We start from the raw sequence: 13,709 nt of genomic DNA, 5'->3' as shown, positions 1-13,709 counted from the left end.
ATTAATCACATTCTTTGGGCCTGAACTATTAACTTAGTCAACCAAATATACGTCCTTGGCCTTACAAAGCAACTAGGAGCCTCCACATGAACTGACTCGCTGCCAGCATCGAGGCACGTCTTTGGGATATGGCAACAGAGTGAGAGCCAACTGTGCACATTTCTTTCTAACTCAGTGTTAGCGAACCCCTTGTTGGCAGCTTGAAACCCATCATGGCATTTACACCACAGAAATGAGCAAATACTACAAAGCATGACTTTATTTTTTGTCCTGGAGGGCGACGTGTCAACAATTTGCCAGCACGCCACTGGACATTCTCCTCCTTTTATACTCCTAGCGGAGACGTCACCCCTTGCCTTTTGCTTTTCTCCTCAAAGGCAGCCTGGAGAAGCAATGACATGCCTCTCCACTCTGTTCTGTGTCCTTCCCATGAAGTGTTTGAATTTGATTACCTTCCGTTATACCAGTGGTTCTCAACCTTCTGGCCCTTTAAATACAGTTCCTCATGTTGTGACCCCAACCATAAAATTATTTTCGTTGCTACTTCATAACTGTAGTGTTGCTACTGTTATGAATCGTAATGTAAATATCTGATATGCAGGATGGTCTTAGGCGACCCCTGTGAAAGGGTCATTCGACTGCCAAAGGGGTCGCGACCCACAGGTTGAGAACCGCTGTGTTATACCCTTTCTGAAGTTTGCCGCAGCTCTAGCAGTAGAGGAATGGAACTAAAAGACCGATGCACATGATATCAGCTGCTGTCTTTTTTGCCCCCTTTGATTTCAGGCTGAAGGAGATCCAAATGAGTGAATATGATGCCACAACTTACGAAAGATTCTCAGGTGCTGTCCGAAGGCAGGTGCACTCCCTCCGGATCATCCTGGATAATTTACAGGTAATCTTCCATTTATGGGCCAAGAAAATAATCTGGGCCTAAAGCTGAACTGATCCCGGAACTATTAGAGAAAATTATCCAAACCCTAATAAACCAATCAGGAAAAAATTAATGCCAAAATGTTTGCATAAAGCTGTAGGCCATTCCATGGCTTCTTAGTTGAGTTCTCCAAGGAAAAAGAGTTGATCTCACTTTCCCCTTGTCCAGGAATCAGTAACTTGACCAGCAACCCCAGAAGATATCATACATCCTGATTCCCCACATAGAAGATCTGTGTGTACCTCACTTCTACTAGGAATTCACAGATGGAACTCTCTTTCTAGAAATCACCTCACTGGCATTGACTGGAGAGACAGAGGAGCATTTTGGATCATCCACGCTATACTTCTCTATGCCTCCTGGCTTCACCTACCCCCGCTCTCCCCTTGCTCCCATATTGCCTACTTTTTTTGCAGTTTACAAATTGGTTGCCCCAGAACTATTGCTGTTTCCCCGAAATATTGCTATTTCAACATTGCTATTTTCCCCAAAAATATCAATTAAGATGCTTCAATATTTCCTAAGCAAAGATATTTGGACATTTCAGGGAAAGGGGCGGGGTTGGGAGCTTCTCCATGACATGCTTCTCCACTCTACTCTGGAACCTTCTTTGTCCTTTCCATGCAATGTTTGAAGTCGCTTACCTTCAGTTATACCCTTTTCCTCTTTGGTTCTAGTTTGTAATTGTTCTTTATGGGGAGGGAGTATTTTTTTATTATTTGCTAAGTATTGGAGGTTAGAAGTTCTCTGATGCAGTTTTAATCCACCATCTTAACTCAAAACCCTGGGAAAGCCTCATTTTTTTTAAAAGATCTAAACTGCATCAGGAGATTAGAAAAAATTCTATCATTTCCAAGAGGAAATGAAGAGGAAAGATCTTTATAATTAACTAAATTCCTAATTTCAAACTCTGGGGACTGTAAGAATTAAGACATTTGCTCTTTTAAGAAAATCCATATGCATACAGTTATTTAGGATAAAACAGCATAAGGTTTTGTATAAACCGTGTGAAGACATGAACTATGTATACAATCGAATGGTTGAATTTTCTTCTATAGTCGCCTATGTGACAAGTGCTATTGCTCTGGGCTTGAGGGCAGCCGCTAGGTGGGCTCTGAGCACCAGGGCAAGACAATAGATAAATAAGAGCCAAAATGATGAGGGTATCGGGACATGGTGCTTATTCTAAGACTGAAGAATGAATGTGGTTCGTTCATTCATTTCTTAAGTTCTTCATGCACAACAGGCATTGGGGCTAGAAAAATAAAATATAGGCCCTGCCTTCAAAGAAGGAACTTAAGGAAGACAAATAAGCAAACGTCTTCCTAAATTCTGCAGAGAAGTATGCGCACAATGCTGTGGGATGAATGAGGAAAGCCTTCTTGGAGAATGTCATGCTTCAGTTCACTCTTGAAAGATGGTAAGGAATTTCCCAAGTGCTTGAGAGTCAGAACATTCCAGACAAGGCACAGTGTGTGCGAGTGCAGGTTGTTCAGGGTGACTAAGGAGACGTGTGTTAGGTGGGAGGCAATGGCAGGGGAGAAGGCTGGTGAAGTCGTGGCGACCAGATCGGGAATGGCCCTGGATGCTGTGAGAACAGGCAAATTACATTGGGTTTTACCCTGTGGACAAATGGGCCATTAGAGGATTCACAGTATTAGAAAGGGATGCAGGAATACATTTTTGATTGAGGGGATCAGAATCCTCATCTGGTATTAGTAAATGTCTAGATTGGCATTTATTGGGTACCATGCTACAGTTACTTTTACAAACATCATCCCCAGATCAACCCTTTTAAATAGGTGATGGCATTTACAAGATCAGCCACAGGAAGAGAGGTCAGACCTAACACTGTGACTTCCTATAGCAGACGGAGAGTTAACAGTCAGGAAGGACTTCTGCTAAACATACAAGGATGAGAACCATGTGAGAAAACAGTGTCCAGTTCTGCTTTGAGAGATGAAAGAAAACTGGAATGGACTCAAGAAAAAGCAACCAATAAGATTAAATAGATAGCAAACAAGAAACTGGCACTGATAAAAATATGTAAAGGGATTGGGGTTAATAACTTTCTGAATATTCTTAAATAGAGTTAACTATTTCAGGAAGGTATTTATTCCCTTCTTTCCTAGAAATTTGAGAAAGAAAACATAGGCTTCAATAATAGCAAGAAAGAGTTCAATATATAAGAAAGGGAATAAAAGTGATTTAATTCTTGAAAGAGTAAGATGCATCTAGAAATCTTTACAAATAAACTAGTGATCATTTTAATAATACTAAGCATTTATTGAGCAGTTACCATGTGCCAGTCCTCATGTATAAGAGTCATCATCATCACCACCATCATCATCATCAATTTGTGGCTAATAATGCCAGCTTTGGAGCTGGATGGCCTGGGTTCTGTAAAATGGGAATTAGAAAGAAAAGGGCAACTAGGAAGATGTACTCAGAAAATATGTGTGAACCATTTCAAACAGTTATAGCATTAGCATTCTCTACAGAATTAGCTTCGTCATAATGCTTATTATACTCCCTAGTATTCATTAGCATGGACTGCCAGGCAGGCACCCAGTCAGGTCCTTTACAGTCATTGTGCCCGTTAATACTTACAATAACTGGTAATGGCTATTTTCTACATTTGATAGATAAGGAAACTGAAACGTAGTCATCTCAATTCTCACCGTCTTATGAAATATAGATACTTTGTTCCCACTTTATAATGAGGGAGTTGAGGATGAGAAAGACTTGACTAGTGAAGCAAGTGACTGAGCCCAAAGCTCAGGTCCTTTTTATCTGCTAGGTCTGTATTATCTTCCAACTCTACAATTCTGTAAAAAGTATAATTCTTGCATACACTCATAAGACATTTTGTATCGTTATCCACATGCCAACACAGCCATTTCAAGTGTTTTTATTTTTAATCCACAGAGGTGTTATTCTCAGGTAGGCCATCCAGGCCTCAATTTAGAGAGAGAGTATTTGTTAAAAACACAGTACTGGCCAGAACAGACAGGACCTCATCTGGAATATGAATCTTTAGATTGTAACCAAAATGAGAAGGTTTTGACTTGGTCCCATTTTTGCCATCTTCTGCCAGCCCTGTGTGTCTCTGATCGACTAATCACTTCCAGCTGTTTGGGGTTGCTGTAATCCCAGTAACCATGGGTGTTTCCTTGGTGACCAGTACAAAGTCTGGCCAGGCACTAGCAAATCATCACTGGAGATGACTTTCCAAAGCACAGCGTCAGGCCCACGCAGTGACCGGGGGCTGGAACAGGAAATGTTGTTCCACCCAGTGACCATCTGCTTCGACACATGCCTCTGTTGCAGTACCTCATTCTTCTCAATTAAGAAAGCTCTCACCAGTGGCCTTCCTTTGCTTCTTGATTGGATTCTCTATGGAATATCAGAGGCTTGGTTATTGGACCTTTTATGAATCAGCAGCAAGAATTTTCTCATTAGAATAGTAGAATCTATAATAATTTCTTATACTTGATTCAGAATCTGAATGTCTAATTCCAGCATTCCCTAACAAAATAAAATATCCATTCCTACAAAAAGCCATGTCATTTCTTCAATGTTTTTCTGATCTACAGTCAGTAATTTCATTCTCAGGCTAAACTAAATTATCCTTTCTCTGATTGCTTTGGCTAGCATGATAGCACCAGGAACCAACAATTATGTTTCTTGCTTTTCCTTTTGTGCTTCAAAATGAGCTTGTGTTCAGATAAAAGGTGTTTTTGAACACTGACATGTGACATACACTGTTCATGGGCCTGAGGGCACAAAGATTAGTAAGATATTATCTCTGACCTCAAGAAGGTTATAGTCTCGAGGGGTGGGGAAGATGGGCACCTAGACAGAGTATTTGTTTAATATGGTAGGTGTCCAGGTTGAGGGATGCATAGAATGCAGTGCAAGTCCAGAGGAAAGGGAGGCTAGGATAGATTTTGAAGGAAAGGATACATGAACTGAGTCTTGAAGGGCACATGAGTATTAATAAGAGGGTGGAAACAGTGCCTTAATAGTGGACACAGCATAGGCAAAGGTATGACACTGTGGTCTCAGGTGTGAGCTGATGGCCCATCGCGTATGTGAGCAGGATGCCATCCAGTGTGGGTGCCAGTCAAGGAACTTCGACTTTATTCTAAATACTCACTTTGCTAATATGTAAAGAATGGAAAGCATTTCCCCATTTCTTTATTTAGTCTCCAATAACCGTGTCTCATCTTATAGACACTTATTGAATACTTTGCCTAATGGTTCTTGCCTTTGACAACTGACCTAGGGAAGAAATCACATGTGTAGCTAAAAGAAGACACAATATGGTAAATACCACAGAAAGGTTTTAAACAAAGTGCTATGATTAAGTAGACATGTGAACAAGCAATTTCTAAGCTGGACAGTTGGGGAGAAACTCACAAAGGGCGTGTCGTTTGAGCTGGACCGTGAAGGATGAGCATCAGTTGAGGTGGCCAGAATTTTTTTCAATTGATCATGGATGAATACTTTTATAAAATAAAATAGAAATGAATTACTGAAAAAAATGATATAAAAATAAAATACAAGCCCATATTATTTAATACCAGATTCGACAAACATAAAATTGCGTTGTCAAATGTCATACAAGTTTCTAAATGCTTACTGTCAATTTCTGTTACTTATTTAATCATGGACCAGTAACAAGTGTCCACACACCAAAGGCAGTGTGGATGACCCTGGTCTAGACAGAAGAAACGTGTAAGCAGAGGACTGAGACTTAAATAAGGCTGCTTGGAGAAGGGACAACTGTCCAAGTGACTAGAGTTTTGGGATGGGCGTGGGGGCATAGTAGGTAATGGGAGAGAAGACTAGAGAGAGGGTGACTCCCCATCGATGTCTGTATTTGTATGGTCATCTGTATAAAGGGACAGCCAAAGTCAAGAGAGATATGTTGACTGAGGTGAGAGTACAAAGCCAAGAGAGAGGAAAGGTGAAGACAAACATGTCTGGGAACACCTGCCTCTCGAGAAAGCAGTGAAATTCCAGTTCCTCCTTAGCACGTGAATGGCTCGTCACTCAGCACATGGCATCAGTGGCCATGAGCGAACAACTTCAACTGAGCACAGGCTAGAAATATAGTCCTGGCTTCTAGGCTGTTTGAGCTCAGGCATCTAATTCCATCTTTGTTGGATGACCATTAAAATTATTAAAACAGTAAAAAGCTGTAAACAGTGAAAAACCCATATGATAGAAGAAACTGGGGAAGAGTACCAGTGACATACAAGAAGCTAAAGAAGTTTCACTAAATATAATGTAATGAGTCCCATAAGAATGACAGCAAGAAAGACAGCTCAAAACCTTCCTCAGAAATAGCATTACCAGCGAGAAAGTGCATGAGACCAATGGGATCACATTAACATCCCTGACTTGGAGAGGCAGGGAGTCAAGAGAAAGCCTGGAGCTGGTGAGAAGCAGGTCACTCGACCTCCATGTCGTGACTGCCGAGCAGCAGCACTGAAAGCAGCAGCCTTGGGAAACAGGGGCGGGTGGGTCTAGGTTTTATGCAGTGGCTATGACAAGCAGAAAGCTGGAAGGGGAAAAACACTGGGAAAGGGCCAGACCAGCCTCAGTTTACACTTGGCTGGACAACTAGGTCAGGTAAATGCCAAATGACCCACAGCAATGGCCTCACCACACAAGTAAGAAACCATGTGGAGATGAGGTTCTCACGCGGTGCTGCTCCACAGTTCCAGCTCCTTCCCCGCCGAGGCCTGAGCTAGTGGTGTAGATTTAGTTCAACTGCTAACATCAGTTTAAAATCTTCAAGGAAGAATTCTAACAAAGTGGCGAGTACGTGCAACCAAGGAGAATGTATCTAATCTGTTCCTGAATAGTTTTGTGCAGCCATCTCATCATTCAAGAAGAAGGACACCAGCAAAGGAAGTAAGATGGGATCCATGAAATCATTCTGCAGGGAGGCAGACTAGGAAGCATTCAAGATGGAGAGGAAGAAGATGCTGCTGGGCTAGAATATTTCTTCAGAAAACACCAGATTTTTCGAAAACATCTGCTTTGTGTTCTCAAAATTCAAAGAATCTTGAAGTATGAGAAATAAGACATGGGTTTAAAAGGATTTGTCTAAGAAGCCAGCAGAAATAATAAAGGAGATGAATGTAATAAGGAAATGTCATAAGAAAACTAAAAATGCAATGCCAAAACTGAAATCTACATTACACGTAGAAAGAACAGATCAATTCAGTCTTATATCTAAGTACTAACATGAATAGAAAACTTGAATTGTTGTTCCAGATTGTGGAAAAATAAAGAGGTAAAAGCCATAAGAAAGCTGATCAATCAAAATAGAACAGAGAGCTAACATGCAGAGCCGTGAGCCTCCCCAGTAAATAGGACAGTACTTGGCACATGGTAAGTGCTCAGTGCCCGATAAATGTATGCTAAATGGACCAATGATATTCCAAAAGGACACATAACAATAATCAGAATCATAACTAAAGAAAACTGTACTGGGCTGCAGACAGGCCTGAGTCTATGGGTCAAAGAACTTTACTGAGGAGCAGGCAAATTAATGAAAGGGATAAGCACCTCGCCACAACTTTCTGGAATTTTAACATTTCAGAACAAAGAAAATATTTAAAAAACAACAACATACAAGCAGGCAAGAAAACAAGCTATTATTGCAGAAAGAAAAATTAATCTTATATTAGTTCTCCCTGAAACATTGAATGCCAGAAGCTAGTGAAACACCATCTACAAGATTTGGGGGTTTGGGGTGGGAGAAAAGAATTGTGACCCAAGAATTCTATACTCAGCCAAAGTACAAAGGTGACAGAAAGACATTTTCACATATTCAGAGATTTAAAATGTATGTCACTTAAGTACCCCTTTTGAAAATACTTTGAACTAAATATGTATATAGACATGTGCACACACACATATATGCACATATGTATAAATATTCCAGTCAATTAAGAGGGGAATCAAAATTCTTTAAGAATGGGAAACTTCGCCGAAACCAGTTTGGCTCAGTGGATAGAGCATCGGCCTGCGGACTGAAAGGTCCCAGGTTCGATTCTGGTCAAGGGCATGTACCTGGGTTGTGGGCACATCCCCAGTGGGAGGTGTGCAGGAGGAAGCTGATCGATGTTTCTCTCTCATCGATGTTTCTAACTCTCTATCCCTCTCCCTTCTTCTCTGTAAAAAATCAATAAAATGTATTTTTTAAAAAAAGAAAAGAAAAGATGGGAAACTTGTGTTATAAAAGGATTAGCAGTGAGCATTGAAAACATTAAACACAAAATAGAATCAGGTCTAAATAATTGTGATAAATATGTGTGTGTGCTTTTTATTGCTTTGAGAGAAAGAGAGGGAGAGAAAGAGAGATTCATTGTTTCACTTATTTATGCATTCATTGCTTCTTGCATGTGCCCTGACTGGGGATCAAACCCACAACCTTGGTGTATTGAGATGAGGCTCTAACCAAATGAGTTACACAGCCAGGGCTTAAAGAAAACTCAAATATCAAGAGTATTGTTTTTTTAAAAGTACACAATTTAAAATATAGTGAATCATAATAATAAAAGGCCAAGAGGCATCACAACCAAAACAACCAAATGACCCAGGAGGTGCATGGAGCACCTCTCAGCCATAACGACCTAACAGCTGGTCACTATGATGCCCACTGGATCCCACCTCCCACCTGGCGCGCACAGACACGGTGGGTCTGGGGCTCGCGCGATATTACGCACTGGGCCTCTAGTTTAATAATAAAAAACAGGGCCTAAATTGTCACATTATCTCAAAAATTAAACAAAAATCAAGAAGTTGATATAGCCTGGCCAGCATGGTTCAGTGGTTGAGCATCAATCTATGAACGAGGAGGTCACAGTTCGATTCTGGGTCAGGGCACATGCCCGGGTTGTGGGCTTGATCCCCAGTGTGGGGCATGCAGGAGGCAGCCAATCAATGCTGAATTGATGTTTCTATCTCTCTATTCCTCTTCCTTCCACCCTGAAATCAATAAAAATATGTATTTCTTAAAAGAAGTTGATATAGAGGAGAAACAAAAGGAAGCAAAAAGCATGATAATTTATGTTATGACAAAAGAGACAAATACACTTTCATTCCTAAAAGTAATTACAGAAATAAAAGTTCGATCAGGCTTTTTAAAAACAATCATGCTGGTATTTTTAAATGTATTTCTTACACATACAACATGTTTTTATAAATATTCCTCTGATTATTGTGTGGAAAGGGGAATGTTGGGTGCAGAGTTGAAGCAGGGGGACCTGTTAGGAGCTGTAGCAGCGGTCCATGTGAGCGATGGTTGGGCTGCAGCCATGGGCAAACTATGGCCCATGGGCTGGATCCAGCCCGTTTGAAATGAATAAAACTAAAAAAAAAAAAAAAGACCGTACCCTTTTCTGTAATGATGTTTACTTTGAATTTATATTAGTTCACACAAACACTCCATCCATGCTTTTGTTCCGGCCCTCCGGTCCAGTTTAAGAACCCATTGTGGTCCTCGAGTCAAAAAGTTTGCCCACCCCTGGGCTAGGGACAGGCATGGCGATGGGAAGAGATGGTCAGATGCTGCTGGAAGTTAAGAGGGCTCGCAGGGGACTCGGTGTGAGATGTGAGAGAAGGAGTCTAAGAGGACTCCTAGGTGTGTGGCCTGAGCAGCTGAAGGAATGGAGTTTGCCTGTTGCCCTTTACTGAGATGAGGAGAACTTGGGGAGAGCAGGGTGAGTGGGAGCCAGGCCTCAGTTTTGAACTGTTACTATCTACACTAATAAAAGAGAAAAATGGTAATTGGCGTACAGCACTACCCTTTTCATTGGCTAATCAGGGCTATATGCAAATTAACTGCCAACAAGATGGCAGTTAATTTGCATATGTAGGCACAATGCAGGGAGGCGAAAGGGAAAGCCGCCTTTGCCCTGCCCCCCAGCCATGATCAGAGAATCAGGTACCTTTGCCGCCCTGGCCAGTGATAGCAGGAAGAAGGGGTGGAGCCAGCGATGGGAGCTGGGCACGGTCGAAGCTGGCAGTCCCGGGAGCTAGGGTTCCCTTGCCTGGGCCTAAAGCGAAGCCCACGATCGCGGGGCCACTGCTGCTGTGGGTCCCCGCTGCCCGGGCCGGACGCCTAGGCCAGAGGCGTTAGGCCTGGGCAGGGGCAGAGCCTGCAACCACGGGGAGCTGGGGGTCCCCTGCCCAGGCCTGACACCTCTGCCGGAGGCCTCAGGCCTGGTCAAGGGGCCGATCCGGTGATTGGTGATCGGAGGGTGATGAGGGTCAACTCCTCTGGCCAAGGCATCAGGCCTGGGTGGGGGGCGGAGCCGGGGATTGGGGGGATATGATGGTCCCCTTGCCCAGGCCTGAAGCCTGGGTCAGAGGCGTCAGGCTTGGGCGGGGGGTGGAGCAAGCGATCAGAGGGAGATGGGGGTCCCCTGCCCAGCATGATTCCTGGGCCAGAGGCCTCAGGCCTGGGCGGGGGCCAGAGCCAGTGATCGGGGGGAGATGGGGGTCCCCTGTCCAAACCTGACACCTCTGGCAGAGGCGTCAGGCCTGGGCAAGGGGCCGATCAGGCGATCAGAGGGTGATGGGGGTCTACGCCTCTGGCCGAGGCATCAGGCCTGGGCAAGGGGCCGATCCTGCGATTGGAGGGTGATGGGGGTCAACGCCTGAGGGCTCCCAATATGTGAGAGGGGGCAGGCTGGGCTGAGGGACACTCCCTCCCCCCCACACACCCAGTGCACGAATTTCGTGCACCGGGCCCCTAGTTAAGTATAACAGCCTATTACGTATACACACTGGTGGGTGTAGATGCAGCTTCTTTGAAGCACAAAAGATTTAATTCTTGAAGGTTAGACATGAAATTATCTTTGTTCATAAAAACTAATTATAAAATAACAATAAGTTGTCACTCAAGGTAATAATTTAATGCCATATCAGCATCCAAGAGTAAAAATTCTTTTAACAAGAATTATCTTTGTTAAATACATGGATCACTGTTTTCCCTTGCAATGAGATGTTACTTCAAGAAACAGGGAAATCTTTATAACAGGAAGACCTATATCTTCTCTTTTCTTGGTAGTACTATTCAGCATTTAGAGCAGTTTGCAACCTAACAGGTATTTTAGTAAAATATTGTTACTATGTCAAAATATTAAGAACCACAAAGAAAAATTTTTATTGCCTCCACTGATTTATACTTTGTTATTTTATAAATATTAAACAAAAGTGTGCCTTAATCCAGCTTATTGTTTCTATTTGAATAATATAGATTAAAATCATAAAAATTATACATTGGTTGAACATGGAGAAATGTTAAAGTAATGGGAGCTAATGTTTAATAAAAGAATCATTGCTCCCAGGTATCCTCAGACATCTGTTTACATTTATTCATCTATCCAACAGGTTTTTTGGGGTGTTGTGGTTTTTTTAAAATTTAAATATTTGCTTGATGAGGAAGGGGCTTTGATTTTTTTAAATATGTATTTCTATTGATTTCAGAGAGGAAGGGAGAGGGAGCAAGAGATAGAAACATCAAGGATGAGAGAAAATCATTGATTGGCTGCTTCCTGCACACCCCCAACTGGGGATTGAGCCCACAACCCGGGCATGTGCCCTTGACTGGAATCAAACCTGGGACCCTTCAGTCCGCAGGCCACACTCTATCTACTGAGCCAAACTGCCTAGGGCTACCCAACAGGTTTTTATTAATAATCATCTACATGCTTTATTCTGTAGAATGTATATGATTTCTGCAAAATTGCTATTTAAGTCTTTCTAATCTCTTTATTAAAGAAATTTTGAAAGAATAATAGAAAATTGGCTTGCTTGTAGAGTACAGTGAGTCCTTGACTTACGAGTGTCCCGACTAACGAGTTTTTTGAGATACCAGCTGTCTCTCGGCCGATTTTTTGCATTGAGTTGATAGAGTAATTTGAGTTAACGAGCTCCTTAACGAGCTTGGTCTCAGAACGAATTAAACTCATAAGTCAAGGCCCCACTGTATATAGGTAAAGGAAGACTAATGTCCTCACTATTACAGATGTGTTTGTGGGTGTGTGGGGGGGGGGGGGGGGGGGGGGGCGGGAGGGAACAGGGGTGTGTGTGTGTATACTTTCTGGTTAACCAGTTATTTACCAGAAAAATGAAATAACTAATACACTTCATCCTCTGAGCATTTTGATTAGCCTAAGTGTTCTTTTTTTTTTTTTTTAAATATATTTTATTGATTTTTTACAGAGAGGAAGGGAGAGAGATAGAGAGTTAGAAACATTGATGAGAGAGAAACATCGATCAGCCGCCTCCTGCACATCCCCTACTGGGGATATGCCCGAAACCCAGGTACATGCCCTTGACCGGAATCGAACCTGGGACCCTTCAATCCGCAGGCCGACGCTCTATCCACTGAGCCAAACCGGTTTCGGCCTAAGTGTTCTTTTATTATTTTTATTTTTTTATTGAATTTATTGGAGTGACTGGTTAATAAAATTACATAAGTTTAAGGTGTACAATTCTATAACACATCATCTCTACACTGTATTGAGTTCACCACCCGAAGTCCTTCCATCACTATTTATCCCTTTACCTTCTCCTACCTCCCTCCACCTAGCTTTACATATAATAAATTTTCATTAGTATTAACTTATTATATAACACAAAATGGACATATTTGTGAGAATACTTCATATAATAAGAATATACAGTAACATGTTTGGGCCTTTGTTATAAGTAAAACCATGTATTTACAGAACTTATTGTTTAAAGAAGTATTTTTTTTTTTTTTAGTAAATCTTTATTGTTCAGATTATTACATTTGTTCCTCTTTTTTCCCCCCCATAGCTCCCCTCCACCCAGTTCCCACCCCACCCTCTGCCCTTACCCCCCCACTGTCCTCATCCCTAGGTGCACAATTTTTGTCCATTCTCTTCCCGCATCTCCCACACCCCTTTCCCCACCAAGAATAGTGAGTCCATTCCCTTTCTATGTCCCTGATTCTATTATAATCACCAGTTCATTCTGTTCATCAGATTATTTATTCACTTGATTCTTAGATTCACTTGTTGATAGATGCAGATTTGTTGTTCATAATTAGTATCTTTACCTTTTTCTTCTTCCTCTTCTTAAAGGATACCTTTCAGCATTTCATATAATATTGGTTTGGTGGTGATGAACTCCTTTAGCTTTTCCTTATCTGTGAAGCTCTTTATCTGACCTTCAATTCTGAATGATAGTTTTGCTGGATAAAGTAATCTTGGTTGTAGGTTCTTGGCATTCATCACTTTGAATATTTCTTGCCACTCCCTTCTGGCCTGCAAAGTTTCTGTTGAAAAATCAGCTGACAGTCGTATGGGTATTCCCTTGTAGGTAACTGAGTTTCTTTCTCTTGCTGCTTTTAAGATTCTCTCTTTGTCTTTTGCTCTTGGCATTTTAATTATGATGTGTCTTGGTGTGGTCCTCTTTGGATTCCTTTTGTTTGGGGTTCTCTGCACTTCCTGGATTTGTAAGTCTATTTCTTTCACCAGGTAGGGGAAGTTTTCTGTCAGTATTTCTTCAAATAGGTTTTCAATATCTTGGTCTCTCTCATCTTCTGGCACCCCTATAATTCTGATGTTGGTATGCTTGAAGCTGTCCCAGGGGCTCCTTACACTATCTTCGTATTTTCGGATTCTTTTTTCATTTTGCTTTTCTGGTTGGGTGTTTTTTGCTTCTTCACATTTCAAATCTTTGCCTTGATTCTTGCTCTCCTCTGGTCTGCTGTTGG

At 41.8% G+C, this 13,709-nt stretch overlaps 1 protein-coding gene across 1 annotated transcript in view; it reads left to right on the top strand.

Moving 5' to 3' along the window:
• VWA8 (von Willebrand factor A domain containing 8) overlaps positions 1 to 13,709 on the top strand; it is a 403,894-nt gene that overhangs the window by 363,097 nt on the left and 27,088 nt on the right. Inside the window, exon 40 of the mRNA XM_036297783.1 lies at positions 787 to 895. Coding sequence (XP_036153676.1) covers positions 787 to 895 — 109 coding nt within the window. The remainder of the gene's footprint in view (positions 1 to 786; positions 896 to 13,709) is intronic.

The sequence above is a fragment of the Myotis myotis genome, unplaced genomic scaffold (genome assembly GCF_014108235.1).
Source record: "Myotis myotis isolate mMyoMyo1 unplaced genomic scaffold, mMyoMyo1.p scaffold_m19_p_3, whole genome shotgun sequence".
In the NCBI taxonomy this organism is placed as follows: Eukaryota; Metazoa; Chordata; class Mammalia; order Chiroptera; family Vespertilionidae; genus Myotis; species Myotis myotis.
Note: the sequence above shows the minus strand (reverse complement) of the source record. Positions and strands in the feature narration are given on the sequence as shown.